Source organism: Salvelinus namaycush, chromosome 31, assembly GCF_016432855.1.
Source record: "Salvelinus namaycush isolate Seneca chromosome 31, SaNama_1.0, whole genome shotgun sequence".
In the NCBI taxonomy this organism is placed as follows: domain Eukaryota; kingdom Metazoa; phylum Chordata; class Actinopteri; order Salmoniformes; family Salmonidae; genus Salvelinus; species Salvelinus namaycush.
In genome coordinates, this window is record NC_052337.1 from 40,749,639 (window position 1) to 40,768,607 (window position 18,969).

At 40.5% G+C, this 18,969-nt stretch overlaps 1 protein-coding gene across 1 annotated transcript; it reads right to left on the reverse strand.

Moving 5' to 3' along the window:
* Positions 1–7,750: 7,750 nt before the first annotated feature.
* Positions 7,751–12,611, reverse strand: LOC120026330 (procathepsin L-like). Its single transcript, XM_038971171.1, has 8 exons — positions 12,562–12,611; positions 11,433–11,571; positions 10,925–11,047; positions 10,167–10,319; positions 9,682–9,906; positions 9,244–9,412; positions 8,839–8,956; positions 7,751–8,608 (listed from the first exon to the last, which is right to left on the reverse strand). Exons 2-8 carry the CDS (start codon positions 11,559–11,561, stop codon positions 8,509–8,511), a joined length of 1,017 nt encoding a protein of 338 aa, XP_038827099.1. The 5' UTR covers positions 11,562–11,571; positions 12,562–12,611; the 3' UTR covers positions 7,751–8,508.
* Positions 12,612–18,969: the final 6,358 nt, after the last annotated feature.

Consider the following 18,969-nt stretch of genomic DNA (forward strand, 5'->3'; position numbering starts at 1 on the left):
AGTACCCTCCAAACTCGTCATCAAGCTCGAGACCCCGGGTCTCGACCCCGCCCTGTGCAACTGGGTACTGGACTTCCTGACGGGCCGCCCCCAGGTGGTGAGGGTAGGTAACAACATCTCCACCCCGCTGATTCTCAACACTGGGGCCCCACAAGGGTGCGTTCTGAGCCCTCTCCTGTACTCCCTGTTCACCCACGACTGCGTGGCCATGCACGCCTCCAACTCAATCATCAAGTTTGCAGACGACACTACAGTGGTAGGCTTGATTACCAACAACGACGAGGCGGCCTACAGGGAGGAGGTGAGGGCCCTCGGAGTGTGGTGTCAGGAAAATAACCTCACACTCAACGTCAACAAAACAAAGGAGATGATCGTGAACTTCAGGAAACAGCAGAGGGAGCACCCACCTATCCACATCGACGGGACAGTAGTGGAGAGGGTAGTAAGTTTTAAGTTCCTCTGCGTACACGTCACGGACAAACTGATTTGGTCCACCCACACAGACAGCGTGGTGAAGGCGCAGCAATGCCTCTTCAACCTCAGGAGGCTGAAGAAATTTGGCTTGTCACCAAAAGCACTCACAAACTTTTACAGATGCACAATCGAGAGCATCCTGTCGGGCTGTATCACCGCCTGGTACGGCAACTGCTCCGCCCACAACCGTAAGGCTCTCCAGAGGGTAGTGAGGTCTGCACAACGTATCACCGGGGGCAAACTACCTGCCCTCCAGGACACCTACACCACCCGATGTCACAGGAAGGCCATAAAGATCCTCAAGGACAACAACCACCCGAGCCACTGCCTGTTCACCCCGCTATCATCCAGAAGGCGAGGTCAGTCAAATGCATCAAAGGGACCGAGAGACTGAAAAACAGCTTCTATCTCAAGGCCATCAGAATGTTAAATAGCCACCACTAACATTGAGTGGCTGCTGCCAACATACTGACTCAACTCCAGCCACTTTAATAATGTAAAAATGTATATAAAAATGCATCACTAGCCACTTTAAACAGTGCCACTTTAAATAATGTTTGCATACCCTACATTACTCATCTCATATGTATATACTGTACTCTATATCATCTACTGCATCTTGCCATCTTGATGTAATACATGTATCACTAGCCACTTTAAACAATGCCACTTATATGTTTACATACCCTACATTACTCATCTTATATGTATATACTGTACTCGATACCATCTACTGCATCTTGCCTATGCCATTCTGTACCATCGCTCATTCATATATTTTTATGTACATATTCTTTCATTCCTTTACACTTGTGTGTATAAGGTAGTTGTTGTGAAATTGTTAGGTTAGATTACTCGTTGGTTATTACTGCATTGTCGGAACTAGAAGCACAAGCATTTCGCTACACTCGCATTAACATCTGCTAAACATGTGTATGTGACAAATAACATTTGATTTGATTTAACGTGTAGAATGGAATAGGTTATCAGACCTCTATGATTCATTTAATTTTGTCAGTTCTACCACCTCAACATTGCTAATTTTAAAAAGGGTAAAAATAATGTTTTACTGAAGTTCCGCTTCAGTCAACAAGGGGTCCCTGTGTCACTATCAGACGATATGTGCTTCAGTCAGAAAAACGTTCTGTCATCTCTTTGGTCATAGCTAGCTAGCCAGCCAGTAGTTACCAATGTGGCTAGCCAGCCAAGCTAGCTACAAAACCGAAACCCATCAAATACACTAGCTGGAAATAAACACTTTCCTAATATTATGACATATCAACGTCCTTAGCTTGCTCATTCACTAAATATACTGTTAAATAACTCTGACTGACACCCAATAGCTTAAGGATGCTGAGCGCTAACGCTAGCTTATTAGCTTTAATTTAATAGAGAGAATCAGCAAGGACTTCGGATATCAGGAGTCTTTCAAGTTGGATTTAATTCTACTGAACAAAGATGTAAATGCAACATTCAACAATTTCATTGATTTTACTGAATAACAGTTCATATGAGGAAATCAGTCAATTGAAATAAATTAATTAGGCCCTAATCTATGGATTTCACATGACTAGGAATACAGATATGCATCTGTTGGTCACAGATACCTTCAAAAAATGTGCCTCACAATGGGCCTCAGGATCTCATCACAGTGTTTTTGTGCATTCAAATTGCCATGGATAAAATGCAATTGTGTTCGTTGTCCGTAGCTTGTTTGCCCATACCATGAGAGTAAATACAGACTAATATATTGATAAAAGTCCCCTTGTCTGAGAGAGATTTACAAGGTTATCAAAACGTCCCGCTATATAAGCCTACATGAAACACAGCCCTTATTTGAGGTGTTTCTAAAATCCCCTATGGGAAAATTAATGGTGGAAAAACGATTGGAACCATTTCCCTGTTTGACCGCTAGGTTTTATGGGTATTATGACTCATACTGTGGTGCTCTGTTTGTGTAGGCTATTAGCCAGACAAAACCATCTGAGTTCAACATTAAAGAGTGGCTTAATGTATCTTCAAGCTAATTACATTTTTCCTTATTGTTAGGCTATTTGATGTGTAATTTGAAAGTACTAAATGACATAGGCCTATCGATTGTAACCCACCTAGCACAGACGTCAATTCACTATTCCACTTTGGGTCAATGTAATTTCATTGAAATGACGTGGAAACAATGTTGATTCCACCAGTGTGTGCCCAATGCAGTGGCGATCCATCATTCAGGGCAGGTGGGTTTTGAGACCCACATTTTCAGCAAAAAAATTATTAAATGGATAAACGTTTAATGTTAAGCCTATTTGGTCATTATTTTCTTATGCCTTTCTCCTTTCTTCTTGCTTAACATTTCACAAAGCTAAACACAGGTGTTTCTGGCGAGCTGGCGGCAATAATGTAATTACTTGTTCAGTAACCTAATTAAAGTTGGAAAATCAATCATTGCAGATTATAAAATGAATTTTCAAAAAACAGCAATCTAATCAGCAACCAATTGATATTTTTTTTTAAATATACAGTATATATACTGTATTATTGACTGTATTTTTGTTTATTCCATGTGTAACTGTATGTGTCGAACTGCTTTGCTTTATCTTGGCCAGGTCGCAGTTGTAAATGAGAACTTGTTCTCAACTAGCCTACCTGGTTAAATCAGGGGGGGAAAAAATAAATAAATACAACTGTCCTGTATAGCCTACCTGAGCTTGCATGACATGAGCCGTCTTCGCGCTCTGTAACGAGATTGGATAGAAAATTGTGGTGCAAAAAAACAGTCTATTATTGCCAAATAATAGTCAGTCCACCCTCAAAACGCTAGCTTACTAGGGATTGTTGCAATTTACACAGTGTAGACCCCCACTGGGGCATTTTAGTATGTAAATCTTGGTGAAGAAAAATGTTAAAATAAACAAGTGATGCATGCCAGCAAAGCCACTACACAACACAACACTAAACAATAGATTAATTGCACTATAGCGGTGAGAAACGATGCCCACAAACTGCTAGGGCCTACAAAAGCTATCCCAACAGCGGAGTCCCAACAGCAGTCACAACACCTTACCACTGCTACACCTGGCTATCAGCGGAGCCTTTTCTGGCAGCAAAACAGTTCTTTCAGCCTCATTTACTGCCTTTTTAAAGAACATAGCTGATATGGCTGACTTGTTTAAACAAATGTAGTCTCTACCTACTAACAATTGAGATGTACAAACTATGGCATAAGGGAACGACGAGCAGATAAGAAGCAATCCGTATTTTTGATTAAGACATTAATGAGCAAGCTAGGACGAACGTTGTCAATATAACTATTTGTTCAGCACTTTTGAAATGTTCAGCCACAGAATTCGGAACATGGGCCGTTCTTACAGTATTCTCCCTGAACACCAAGTCAGAACCGTAAGATAAATAACGGGGCCATATAAGCAGACAATGAAAGCTCTTACTATATTCGAGGATGGTAATTCTCTAAAACAGGCTATAGGCTACATGTGCACTACCAAGTCAAAACAGTAGGCTAAGTTATGATTGGGAAAGGGACCAAATTATTAGGGTGAGGCACATGGGCTACTAACAGCTTAATACACAACATACACTTAGTATTACTTTCTTAGCTCCAGTATGCATATCTCCCTGGAATATTACATAATGTACGCAGCAGCATACAAAACATTTTTGGACTCACCTTGTTGTGCTATACTCACTTGAACAGGAAGGTGGCACAGCGGTCCTTCTTGTGGGCAAATTTTGTCATGAAACTTTGTCAATAAAGTCTGGCATTGTCTGGATTTATGGTGCTTTCAAGACAACTGGGAACTCGGGGACAAAAACGAGGTTGAATAATGACGTCAGTGACCTTCAAGTCGGAGCTCTAGAAAGAGGCCTGAGTTGCCGACTTGGAATTCCGAGTTAGATGACCGTTCAAAACGTATTTTCTCAGTCTGAGCTAATTTTTTTCCAGAGTTCCCAGTTCTCTTGAACTCACTGAAGTCTGAGATTTCCCAGATCCGAGTTCCAGTTGTTTTGATTGCAGCAGAAGTAATGATGGCTTGACAGCACGGACAATGTATTCAACCTTTTCACCACAGCTTGTATGTCCAGGTTGCGGGCCCAATTGTTTTCTGTACTGAGTATTGACAACCCAGAAAGTCTTTCCTGAGACGTTGTGGTTCTGATGTAGTTCTTTATGAGTTTTAGTTTAGAAAACGATCTCTCTGCAGAAGTGACAGTTGCAGGGATGGTTAAAAACAGCTGGATTGCAGTAGCAACATCAGGGAAACTGGGAAGAAGGGATTGGTGCTTCAAATACAGCAGTTCTGCAAGATCTTTAATTGAGCATCTCGTTTTCTCCTTAATTTCCAGCCTAAACACGTTACGGAAAGGTAATAACTGTATAGGAAGCACTTGGTACAAGTCCTCTGGATACTGGGCAGCCAATAAACTGGCAGATGCAAACAGATTATCATATTTAGCGGACAACAGTTCTTGACGGCTCAAACAAAGAAAGCGGTTTGCGATTTCATTCATTCTGGTAAACCGGCGTTTGAGTTGTGTGGTTGCAATGTCAAAGTAGCATTGAGCACAGACACTGTAAAATGTTCCTCTGCATTCTGAAGCCTGTTTTTGTGCATCACTTGGTCTTGCCTTTTGTTTATCCATCCCACTCTCCGTATCCGAGTTCGACCTGCTGATTCAACTTACTTTTTTGAACTTGATTGCTAATTAAGTGGGAAGGCTGGGGCAGGCTGTCTCCTGCCGTTGAGCAATAGGCCAATTAGATGTATGACAATGATAGGCTTATTATCTCTGACTCACCTACTACCAATGTAGATTATTGTAAAACACAAAACACAAAAGCTTCCTACATGTGGAAATGAAAAAGGTTGAGTTGATTAGATAAGAATCTGGGTGTGTTGTTCATACCTTTTGTTTTCACTAGCAAAGTGCAAGGAATTGTTAATCCAGGTTATGTGTGAGTTTCCTCTTGAATTTGGTAAAAAAAAAGGGAAGTGAATTCACTCATTTGCTTGTTAGCAACCCTCTTGTTTGTATCAGACACACAGTTTTTCTCTTAGAGACTATATTTCTCACCCATCGACACACAATACCCCATAATGACAAAATGAAAACATGTTTCAAATTTAGAAATGTTTTCAAATGTATTGAAAATGAAATAAAGAAACATCTAATTTAGCCTACATAAGTATTCACACCCCTGAGTCAATACAGTACATGTTAGAATCACCTTTGGCAGAGATTACAGCTGTGAGTATTTCTGGGTACGTTTCTAAGAGCTTTGCACACCTAGATTTGACAATATTTGCACATTATTATTTTTTTAATTCTTCAAGCTTTGTCTGAAAACCTCCCTGGTCTTTGTGGTGAATCTGTGTTTGAAATTCCCTGCTCGACTGAGGGAACTAGTAAATAGTTGTATGTGTGGGGTACAGAGATGAGGTGGTCATTCAAAAATCATGATAAACACTATTATTGCACACATAGTGAGTCCATGCAACTTGTGACTACTAAATTTATTTAACTTCTCTACGATAGGGGGCAGCATTTTCACGTTTTGATGAAAAGCGCGCCCAGAGTAAACTGCCTCCTACTCAGTCCCAGATGCTAATATATACATATTATTAATAGTATTGGATAGAAAACACTCTGACGTTTCTAAAACTGTTTGAATCATGTCTGTGACTATAACAGAACTTATTTGGCAGGCAAAACCCAGAGGACAAAGCATTCATATTTTGTTTTTGTTGAAGTCACTCTCTTTTCAATGGATTTTCATTGGGAATCCAGATTTCTAAAGGACTTTCCTGCAGTTCCTATTGCTTCCACTGGCTGTCAACAGTCTTTAGAAATTGGTTGAGGTTTTTCCTTTGAGAAATGAAGAAGTAGCCCTGTTCAGAATGAGGCTCCAGTGAAGTGTACTGTTTGTTAGAGGCGCGTGACCAGAAAGCATGCTACACATTGTTTTCCTCCGGTATTGAACACAGATCATCCCGTCTTCAATTTTATCGATTATTTACGTTAAAAAATACCTAAAGTTTGGACAAAGCTTACAGATAACTTCTGAGATATTTTGTAGTCACGTTGTGCAAGTTGGAACCAGTGTTTTTCTGGATAAAACGCACCAAATAAATTGACATTTTGGATATATATCGACGGAATTAATCGAACAAAAGAACCATTTGTGATGTTTATGGGACACATTGGAGTGCCAACAGAAGAAGCTCGTCAAAGGTAAGGCATGAATTATATCTTTATTTCTGCGTTTTGTGTCGCGCCGGGAGTGTTGAAATATGATGGTCTGTGATTGTTAGCTGGGGTGCTATCCTCAGATAATAGCATTGTTTGCTTTCGCCGTAAAGCATTTCTGAAATCTGACACGTTGGCTGGATTCACAACAAGGGTAGCTTTATTTTGGTATATTGAATGTGTGATTTCATGAAAGTAACATTTTTATAGTAATTTATTTGAATTTGGCGCTCTGCATTTTCACTGGATGTTGGCCAGGTGGGACGCTACGGTCCCACATATCCCAGAGAGGTTAAGCTTGCCATAATAAAGGGGTTGAATACTTATTGACTCAAGACATCTCAATTTAATTCATTTTAAATTCAGGCTGTAACACAACAAAATGTTTTTAACAAACAAGGGTGTGAATACCTTCTGAAGGCACTGTAAGTCTTTGCCTATTGGATGTAGTCATTTACTCTGAATTATTCCATAAAAGTATCATGTGTTGCATGTAGCCTACACTGTAATCGTTTGTGTCAATTGTTGTAATACATCCTGTTAGTTGAATTGAGTAAATGCAGGCCCCGTTTTACAGAGCCATTCTTTGATTGAATATAAGCTCATAAATTAGTGGAGTCATTGGTAAACCGATCTTTTGGTGTATATTTTATGTCATAGGGGTGTATTTTCTAAGCTGTTATGACTACTGTGAAGCACCATTTGATAATAGTATGCTTACTGTTTAAACTGTAACACGTCAGAGTACTTTAAAATTGAGACTACAGTTGTGCTCATATTTGATGTTGAAGTCTAACGGTAAATGTTATGTACACTATACACATTAGATTACGCATAGGTACTTTACATCTTGGTCTAAGATCAACTAGATAAATTAAAGCTGGGACTATGGGTGCTATAGACAGCGCATAAGCTTCTTAATAATCAGTTATCTTAGAACAAATGTAATTATAGCATCTGAGTGATAATGTGTAGACTCACAAGCTGGCTAGATTCACCAGTATACATTTATCATCTATAGCCGTTAGTCACATGATAATGGAGTCAGATTGATGAATGTAGTTTATTATTATTAAACACAATTTGAACTCATCTACATGTGTGTGTTAGAATGTTATACAACTCCTCTCACCACCCTGAGGCATATCAGTCTCTACGTCACTAGGCTCTTGTCTAGGCATTACCATTCAATGCCTTACCTCAAACACTAGCTGCAGATAAAAAGAAGTGGAGGAAACAAACCCAGGTGTACCGTTCTCTTTTTGTCCCTTTCAGAAACAAACTCAGTCATTTCAGAGCTCTAGTCTTCCTCAATGTCTTATCATTCAGTGGTTGTTTCTCTCAGCTCCACACAGAACGCTCCAGTTAAAAATAGACTGTATATCAACTGTACCTCAGGAATATATATATCCTGTGTCTACAACAGTGTTGTAAACACAAACAATAAGCACAAACTGACATGTTATGTGCTAGAGAATGTAGTCTAGCTGGTCTCCTCAAGTAAAGTTACAAATAAACGGAATGCTTAGCTCAAATAGAACTATACACACACTATCGCACCGACACACATAAAATCAAGTATAAAACAAAATAGGTAGAATTTCATAATTTCCCTAAAACAGTGTTTCTTTAAAACCCATGCAGCAGGTTTCTCTCGCGCATTTCACAGACTTAGTTAAGGCAGCACTGCAGTCGTCATGGCCCTTTGTCCAGAACGTTCGTCAAACAACTCTAAAACTAAAACTCTGGATCTAGTGTTCGAGAACTTACAGAACACTAGACCAGTGGGTAAATGGCTGCCGTGGCGATGCCACAGTGGTTCTTCCTGTCTTTGGCCATGTAGATGTAGCCTTTGTCTCCCCATTTCTCGGTCCAGCTGAGGAAGAGACAAAACATGTTAGTCCCACAGTTCTAGTTAGCAGGAAATTATAGAGATTAACTGCTGCTTTGGAGAAATGACTTAGACCATAGTATCAGGACAACACCAACACTGTATTCAAATAAAGGCAATGTAGAGATGCATATTCCCCGATGAGGAAATCAACCAATCCCGTAGTGGTGACATAACAAACAAAAAACATCCTAGGAAGATACTATGTACTGTACCTGTTCTTGACAATCCAGAATTTCTTGCCATCTACATCCTCTCCTTCAAAACCATATCCCACCACCAGAACTCCATGGTCGAGCTCCTCACTGCTGCACTTCTCCTCATAGTAGATCCCTACAGGGAGAGGACATAGTTAAATTAGTAGGCTAAGATGCTGGGTTTACCTCAGTATGTAAAACCACCTGATCTCAAACCTAATAGTTGGTTACTTAGCTAGTATCTAGTTAGCAAAACATAGAAATATTGGTCACAATTTACTTCAAAGACAACACCATTTGTACACGGTGAACAGGACAGTAGACCAGTACAGATCACTGCTACTCAAAAATAGTAGGTAGGGAATCCAATCCTTGCAAATAATGTTACACATAATTTAAGTTGCACCACTAACTGCTACTCACCAGACTGGTAGAACTGGAAGGAGTCGTGGCTGGCATCGATGGCGACAGAGATGGGGCCGACAGACGCCACAGCATTCATCAGAGCGTTCTCCTTGCCACTGGGGATATCCATGAAGCCGGTTTCATTGACAGCATTGAACTCTGGTCGGTAGTGGCAAACATCATCATCCTGAGTTACCAGAGAAGAACAATGGCCATGATTAGTAAAAAACAACATATTCCAAATATTCAAACAAGTCAGTCATTCTTGGAGACAAATCCCACTGTAATGAAGTGGAAACTAACTTATTTTTCAAAGTTGAAGTTGTAAGTCATTCCAGTTCTACAGCGAAATGCATGATCTGGGACCAGGCTAAAATAACAGGTCCTTACTTTTAATAAATGCATCTTCATACGCCATTACATTTGAATTCAGACTAACAGAACACAGGGCCTTACCTTGCCCACATAGGGGTAGGACGCCTCTGTGTCCAGGCCGCCGTTGTCCTTTACATACTGGAACGCCAGGTTCATGAGACCTCCATTACAGCCCTCGTTGCCCTGGGGTTTGGAGCAGTCCATCAGGTTCTGTTCACTCAGAGACACCAGATTGCCAGTCTTCCTGAATTCCTGGCCCTCTATGGCCCCGGTGGAACTGAACGCCCAGCAAGACCCACATGCGCCCTGGGGGAAAGATTGTTAAACATCTTGTTACTTTTTCATGTCAGAACACACTGACATGTGCATATTACACCAGTAATAAATAAATAAAAAATATATCTTTGCAATTTGCCACCTTCTGTATACTGTAAATTACAATCATGGTAAACAGCACGGTAAACAGCACGCAAACAAGCCAGACAGTTCTCTGGAAGTAAAACCTTATTTAGTGACACAGCAGTGTGTGGATATGAGTCATGACTCATGAGTGATTCAGGTCTCACCTGGTTCTTGATGGGAGTGACGTAGCCCTTCTCTCTCCAGTCCACAGCTTCAGGGGCCTGCAGGTAATTGGGTTCCATGAACAGAGAGTCCTTGCACTTCCTCTCAGTTGTCTGCTTGTAGCCGTTCATGAGCTGCCCAAACTCTTCGTTGGTCTAGGGAGGAAGAAGTCAGAACACGTTAAAACGTAATGTCTTCCCTGGCCAGATGTGGTTTGTAATTTACCATCTGAATGGGAAATCTAACTGTTTTAAAAGTTGTGCACTTAGCAATAAATATTGTTTGCATCTTTAAAAGACTATGAGTAAGTTTCAATTCCCTTCTCAGGATAACTATTCCATTCCTGCTTGATAGTTGAAGAAACCTAACCTGCGAGTCTGAATACATTCCTGCTTTCATTGGCACAACGCTGACACCTGTGCCTGTGAAATATTTCATACTGTATGTGCTTCAGCAAATCTATGGCATGACAACAAAAAGATCCAGCTACAGCACACACACAGTATGGGAAAGAGCTGCTGAGAAGTACCTCCTGCTCCACAGTAAAATGTCTCAGCAACAGACTTGGACAGAAGCTCACTGGAACTGATAGCGGCACCTCAAAAGTTCTACTGCTTGAGTTCCTGCACCTCATAGAATATTAGCTCAAAAGTCCTGCAGGGTTCCTGGATATAAATATATACAGTACAGGCCCCCAGAATGAGTACCGGCACCCATTTCATCCATGTCAAGCACTGCTCAGCAAGGTGATTCTTCTTACCATGTCACCAAAGTGGTTCATGCCCAGACGGTAGGAGTGTTTTCCCATAGAGTGGTCCAGGTTGTGCATCTCAATCATCTTCAGGTTCTTCTCCCAAACCATCCTCCTCCAGCCCTCCTCGCTCTGTAACAATGAGTGAAAAACAGTCCGAAAATATACACAATCATATATTGTCCCAGAACTATGGGCACAATCCATGCAATTAATGATATACTGCATTAGGTGTAATTTACAGCTACATGTATGCACCAATTGATCATTTTGAGCCCCTTGTTGAGAGCAGTGGAGGATGGTGGGAGGAGTCATAGGAGGACAGGCTCATTGTACTGGCTGTAATGGAACTGAGTCAAACGTGGTTTCCAAATGCTTGATACCATTCCAATAATTCCATTCCAGCCTTTACAATGAGCCCATCCTCCTATAGCTCATCCCACCAGCCTCCACTCTTTGGGAACTACTGAGGGGTTCCTATGAGGATGTGCTCCTCTACTTGTGCTTAAACACCCACGTCATGGTAGTTCTTGCTGTGCCAGTTCTTCCACAAGTGCCAGTGGCCCTCCAACTGAGAGTCAAACATAGGGGCCGCATACACAGCACTCATACAGAGCACCAACACTGCCAAGTACAGGGACATCATGGTCAAACAGCTGTGGAGAGAGAGAGAGAGCAGAGGTCAGTCAGCCTTGTATTTTCAGTGTAAAGAAGCTATATAGTATAAAATGTTGAATTTGTACCTTTGAAACAATGGCAGATCTTCAACGTTATATACAACATCAAAACGTCTGGGCAGCACCTCCTACTGGAGAGTTGATCTACAGCTATCCATTTGGTCTCCCATCCAGTGTTTTAAAACTTTGACATGTCACTGACTACTACCAATGTGGTATCGTGTGAATGATTGAGAAATCTCTATGTAATTTTTTTAATTTAATTTAATTTAAAAAAATTAAAAAATAATTCGCTGTTAGTATGAAGTCATTACAAAGGGTAGCTTTAACAGAGACAATGACATTTAACCATCCTTTATAAGTCATCAATTGTAATATTTATGCCAATAAATCACTTGTGAAGTCATCAGCAGCTATTGTTTTAATTCAACCTGGGGTTCACAAACACGTCACCTTGCACTTTCACCATTCTGTGAAGTGAATTCATCATAATTGATTTAATCTGCAGCCTAATAAACTGCATGCTGTCCCAACGACATGTCACTGACTACTACCAATATGGTATCGTGTGAATGATTGAGAAATCTCAATTTAATTATTTAAAAATAAATGTAATTTATAAAATGTTTTTTAAAAATTCGCTGTTAGTATCAAGTCATTACAAAGTCATTACAAAAAACTTCCAAACTACCTTCCGCTCGACACAAGAAAACAAAAATAAACATATGGAACTAGGATACTACACTACCGGTATACCAAATTAAATAAGTTGATATAAATTATTTTATGTCATATCCAGAAATATTCGAGGGAATGTTTGGTAACAGCCGGCAGAAAAAGCAACATCAGAAACGGTAGACTAATGTTGTCTTTCTGTATCAATCAAATCAAAGAGCAAATGCCCCTGGTAAATGTCCATAACCCAAGACCTAACACTGTACAAACAACATAACCGAAAGCCGTACTTACTTTTTTCCCGTCAATTTGCAGTAGCAGGGTGATGATTTCTGCTGCTGTTGATGTGTAGTCAGTGTACTCGACACGACACTTTATACAGCCAGCTATATGTCGTATAATGGGGGGGGGGGGGGGGGGGGGGCTGGCTTGTGATTGGCTGAAAGGGGACCGTATATCACACTGCCGGCCCGCTGAAAGATCATTTAAAAGATCTCATGTCCCGCCCGGTGTAAATAGCCCAGCATGTGATTCCTGCCCACGTGACCGTTTCCATCAACTCCCTAAAGATGAAAACATCAAATTTGAATAAACATCTCTCAGTGAGTTTGTTAGATTACGGAGAAACAAAAGGGTAAAAAGATACATTGTAACATTGAATCAGTTTCCCTTAACATTCTTTCATTTTCGGTTACTTTGTAACAGTTCTCTCATCATGTGCTGGCGCCGAGGAGATGAGAGCATGACACGCTGCTGCTCATACAGCAATGCCAAATAAATTACCAGAAAAAAATGCAAAACATGTTCATTAAACAGTAATGACATGAATTTGGGAAGAAAGGTTACTTAATAAAGTCTAGTACCTGAAACTGAGTGGCCAACAACAAACGCCATACATTTTCCTGCTCTTGTGAAGCATACAGCAGCTTCAGTTTTTGTTCAACCATGTCCTAATATAATAGATTCAAATAATAGCCTGAAGTTGAGAGAATGAACAAATTAACCTACATTTATCTAGCTCAAATAAGATTATCTGCATTCTTTAGATACTAATTAATTATTGTGTGGTAACCTGCTGTGTCAAGAAAGTTCTGATGGGCTTGTAAACAATTTATTTGTGTAAATAATAATTCCAATTTCATTTGAAAGGTGTCTTACAAGCCTGTCAGTGTTTTTCTACCTCTTCTGCACATTCTCCTTTTGTCTTCTATTTAAACATTGATAATATTGTTATGTATTTTTTTTTTTTAGCTCATACATTATAACTTACAACACATTTATGTAAGTATTTAAATTATTAAAACCACTGAATCAAAACCCACAGAAAACACACTAATCAATACATTGTTTCTAAAGAAGTACCTATTGTGTAATGTCACTTTTTCCTTGTCAGCTTTAGGAAATACTGCCTGTCAACCAAATACAATCACACAGGAAAGGGGAGGGAGGGATTCTCTTCTTTGTGCAGCTGCTGAATCTATGTGGTTACTGATAGGGCAGACACACACACACACACACACACACACACACACACACACACACACACACACACACACACACACACACACACACACACACACACACACACACACACACACACACACACACACACACACACACACACACACACACACACACACACACACACACACACACATGAAGAATGCAATTGAACATAGCTGAATAAAATAGGAAGGATGTCTCCCCAAACAATTTCTCAGGGAGTGTGGCTATTCTGTGTTGAGTGGTTAACAAAGAAACAGGTCCTCCTATATGCTTAATTTAGAGTTATTTCTGAAACTGTAGTTGTGATAAACGTTGGGCTATATGTTTAGATGTTTTATACATTCTAAGGCCGCATGATGCGACTAATGATGATTTGAAAAAAGTTGCATTAAAGGCATGCGCTCTGCTTTGTTTTGTGTACAGGCTGCACACACTTCATCAGTCTCTCATTCACAATTTGACAAGCACTTGATAATGCCTCGAATTTCCTGGCGGCATCCTCCTAGTGTGGCCATAATGCCCCCTAAAGAAATCCATGCCGTAGTGCCCTTGGGCTGAATATAATATGTATAATTCTCTTCTCCCAGTTGCATGTTCCAAAGCACCTCTCACTCACATGGCTCTCAGATATCTAAATTCGTATTAACCAATGCTTCTCACGTGATCAGATTCTTCTCACAGGCATCTGACAGGCACATCGGGGACTCAACTGATTGGGTCCTACTTATCGAGTTCCCGAGGTGCATATTGAAGATGTTAGAAGAACTGTCCACATTTACTTTTCGTCAGCCAACAAGATGAGTTGGCCTAACAAACAGCAAAAGCACTAGCCTATGTCAATCTACTAACCCCCATAGTACAAAGTTGACCTATTCTATTGGTCAACTTGTCCTTCCGTGTGAGAACGAAAAATTCAAAACCCAAATTAATACAACCACTCGCATCAAAAAACATTTCAAAAGCAATGAGGCTGATGCAACAGATCAGAATGTTTAGCTTAAAATTTTCATAAACGATTAGGCTTTTTCTTCACATTATAAGCGCAGCAATGCACACACGGCAGTAGGCTATGTGCGAATGTTCCTAAATGCAATCAATTAGTGGGAAAACACCATTCTCAAAAGTGACCACAAATGCTATTATGCATGTTTTGCTTTATATAAAGGTGCATTCTTATTGTGAAAATGATCTTCCTCAAAACTTGAAACTCAACCGCCGCCTAAGGATGCCAGTTAGGCTCTGGACCGGTTGTAAAGCAGATTAATGTTCTTAATTTTAAGTAGTTATCTGGCCACTTAGTTGTGATATAAACTTTATCAAAAACATATAGGCCTATGGACTAGGCTACATGAGGTGTGAGACTATGATGTGAATACGACACAAGAAAAAGGCACGCGCTGTTTCTTGCCTTACTTGCCTACACAAGCTGGGCATCACTTACAAATGATAATATATCATTGACAAGTGATAGGCTAATATTGTCATCCATCAGACTATTCTTGATTTAATCTTGTCTTTACATATACTAAATAATACGTGAGAAATTTGTTTTGATTTAGAATGGACTGCACCGGTTTCAGAACAAGGGAAAAATACATGTCATCTATGCACTTAAATAGCGATTAGAGGACTTAAGTTTCATGCTAGCCAGGTAGGCTATATTCCTGTTATAAAGCTGTAAGAGGTGCGTAACTAGCTGCAGGGAAGTCAGGCGCTGGAGAGCAGACCGGAGCAGTTTATTTAGGCAAAAAAAACTGCATCCAGAAACAACAAAATATGGGTTAAAATAACCCGTTGTAAAAACACAAACACTTTACAACAAACAATTCCACACACAGACATGGGGGGGAACAGAGGGTTATATACACGTCACGTAATGAGGGAATGTAAACCAGGTGTGTGGGAAAACAAGACAAAACAAATGGAAAATGAAAGTTGGATCGGCGATGGCTAGAAGACCGGTGACGTCGACTGCCGAACGCCGCCTGAACAAGGAGAGAAACCGACTTCAGAGGGGTCTCTTTATAAGAGGCAAAGAGACCAGAAAACAACTGTGGAACAATACTAAACCTCTATAATGAATATATATTGTTCATCTGTAGTCTAGGACCCTATAAATGTAAGGAGGGCAGGGTCTTATAACCCCCCCTTCTATTAATACAACATAAGCATAATCAATTATTATAATATATCAAACATTTGGTACAGCCCCTATCATGACCCCTAGGTGAACCCCTTTCACTACCAATGAGTATGGCTAAGCTATTCTACATTGTGCCAGTGAATTGAAGTTGAGCATCACTTAATGCGTCCGTTTAATTAGGCCTAAATGTGCAATACAAATTATTGTGCCTATGGCTTATTTAATGAAACCCTGGCTGTTGATATCCGAGGCAATAGATCACAAAGCATGGCATCGCCGATTCCCGACTGAATTAAACTTTTTGACAATGGCAAGTTCATTTTCTTATCCATAAACCGTTAAATGCATCTCAAGAGCAAATACTGTTCAGCATCTCAAATCAGCAGGGTGGTGGGCATTTTTCTTTGGAGTGAAGTCTACCATGGATTGCTAAAATAATGATGATCACACTTCCTCAATTGAAGTATTATGGGGACACCTATATATTTAGCAGCCAAGCAAGAGTTATCGGTGTAGTCTATTATCGTCTAGACAGTTGAAATATCTTCACGCAGAGAATAAAAACCTCCAGTCCAAGATTCCCTCAACAGAGTCAATTGAATGAAAAAAATTATAGAATTACAGGGGGCTGTTTGGAAAAACGAATCCCATTTGAATCGTCTCCTGCAATAACCCACATGCTTTGTTAATTACTTAACCAATTTCTTTAGTAATACTAGTCCCATCCGAATAGGGCCAGCCTGTAGACCTATAACAGTGGAGGCTGCTCAGAAGAGAAAGGGGAGGACCATCCTCCTCAGTGAATTTCATAAAAATAAACATAGTGAAACATTTAAAAAGTTATCCTTTTTAGATTAAACTATACTAAATATATTCAAGTCACCAAATAATTGATTAAAACACACTAGCACCATGGTGTAGCCAGAGGACAGCTAGCTTCTGTCCTCCTCTGTGTACATTGACTTCAATACAAAACCGAGGAGGCTCATGGTTCTCACCCATTCCATAGACTTACATATTAATTATGACAACTTCCGAAGGACGTCCTCCAACCGACCAGAGCACTTGCAGCATGAACTGACATGTTGTCCACCCAATAAAAGAATCAGAGAATGCATTTAGCACTGAAAGCATAAGCTACAGCTAGCTAGCACTGCAGTGCATAACATGTGGTGAGTAGTTGACTCAAAGTGAGAGAAAGAGACTGGTTGAACAGTTTTGAACAAATTCATTTCTTCCAAATTTAAGAAAAAGGAAGAGAGAGAGGTATTTTTTTAAACATTAACTTAGCTAGTGAATGTAGCTAGCTAGTTTAGCCTCCTCAAACACCCGGCTCTATCAAGGCTCAGAAGAAGACCCAGATGCAGACCGTTTCGAAGTAACAAAAGTTTATTACAAAAACAGGAGGGGGGGGGGGGGGCAGGCAAACAACAGGTCAAGGGCAGGCAGAGGTCAGTAATCCAGAGCAGAGTCTGAAAGGTACAGAACGGCAGGCAGGGTCAGGGCAGGCAAAGGTCAGAAATCCAGGGTGGTTTGACAGGGTACAGAATGGCAGGCATGTTCAGGGTCAGGGCAGGCGGAATGGTCAAAACCGGGAAAACTAGAAAACATGAACTAGAAAACAACAGGAGCAAAGGAAACCGCTGGTCGGCTTGACGAAACAAAACGAACTGGCAACAGACAGAGAACACAGGTATAAATACACTTGGGATAATGGGGAAGATGCGCAAAATCTTTAGAGGGGTGCAGACAAGCACAAAGAGAGGTGAAACAGATCAGGGTGTGACAGGGTCAAAAGGATGATATGTTAGCTAGCTGGCTATCCAACAGTGAAACTCTTCCAAGTCAAGGTACGTTTTTTCACCTGGTCACAGACAGCTGATTTGTTATGCACTGACGCACACAAGCGAAGAGAAAAGTTGAGAGGATGAGAGCGCGTAGATAGGTGTGAGAATGAATTATATATACAGTACCAGTCAAAAGTTTGGACACACCTACTCATTCCAGCAAGCTGGAACTCCAAACAGCTTACCCGACCGACCGCTCTGAGGCGTCCGCATGGTCCTAAAGTACCCCGGGGCCGATTTTTGTCTCACATTGCATGACCCCCCGTCCCCAGTGAAAGTTGCGTCCCAGGTCATGATTGGCATTCATATAGTGCTGCGCAATCGCATAGTACATATTTGTGGTGTGGTTAGCTGTTTTGTGTTCAGCTATTTATAATTGAGTGTGCGTTTCCTCTGACCAATGCAAACAAGCCCAAATGGGCATTTGAGCATGTTAACAACAGCTTTAGTCTCAAAATCAATTGATTTTCTGCAGTAGGAATTGACCAGTAGGAAAATTATGTTTTAGAGGTTTATGCCTCATATCCACGGGATGCATGAAACTCTTTGCGTTCCAGCAGAATTCATTCATTGTTAATGGAGCAGTTGGGAACGCTACGTTGGGGGTTCCACACTAGGCTACAGTGCGTTCTGTGTTTAATATTTTAAGTTGTGCTTTGCTTTGCCATGCAGTGGTACAATTGGAAGTACACACAGACTCCAATTAGCTTTCTTTTAGCTAGTTGAAAAGCAAAGCATGTGCGTCAAGTACAGAAAATGTGGGCTAGACATCTGGCAAAACGCCTATGCATCTGGTGGATATCGGGCATGAGGATGATTACTATCATACCTTAGGAGCATGTTCTAACTGCAAGATTAGTGAAAAAGAGTAGTTTCAAGCATATCACTGTCGCTTTTAAAAATAGCTAGGTCGAGGAAATTGACAGAGGAAGTGCAATGCTCTTCTGTAAATGATAAATGGGGATTAGTATGAAAAAAAAATACAAATTGGGATAGGGGTTCTGTAAGGCTATCATTACCAGAGACTTTAGGCCTCAGAGGAGTGTCAGATAGTTGCACATACTGGGTGAAGGGTGATGAGGAAATCAGTAATCCAACCTTAGCAGAAAGGACTGTTAATATATGCATCAATTTCACTGTTAATACAATCCATAGAGTTTGCACGTCAGGGGTCATAGAATTCTCTATTGTTCAGATGACTCATAA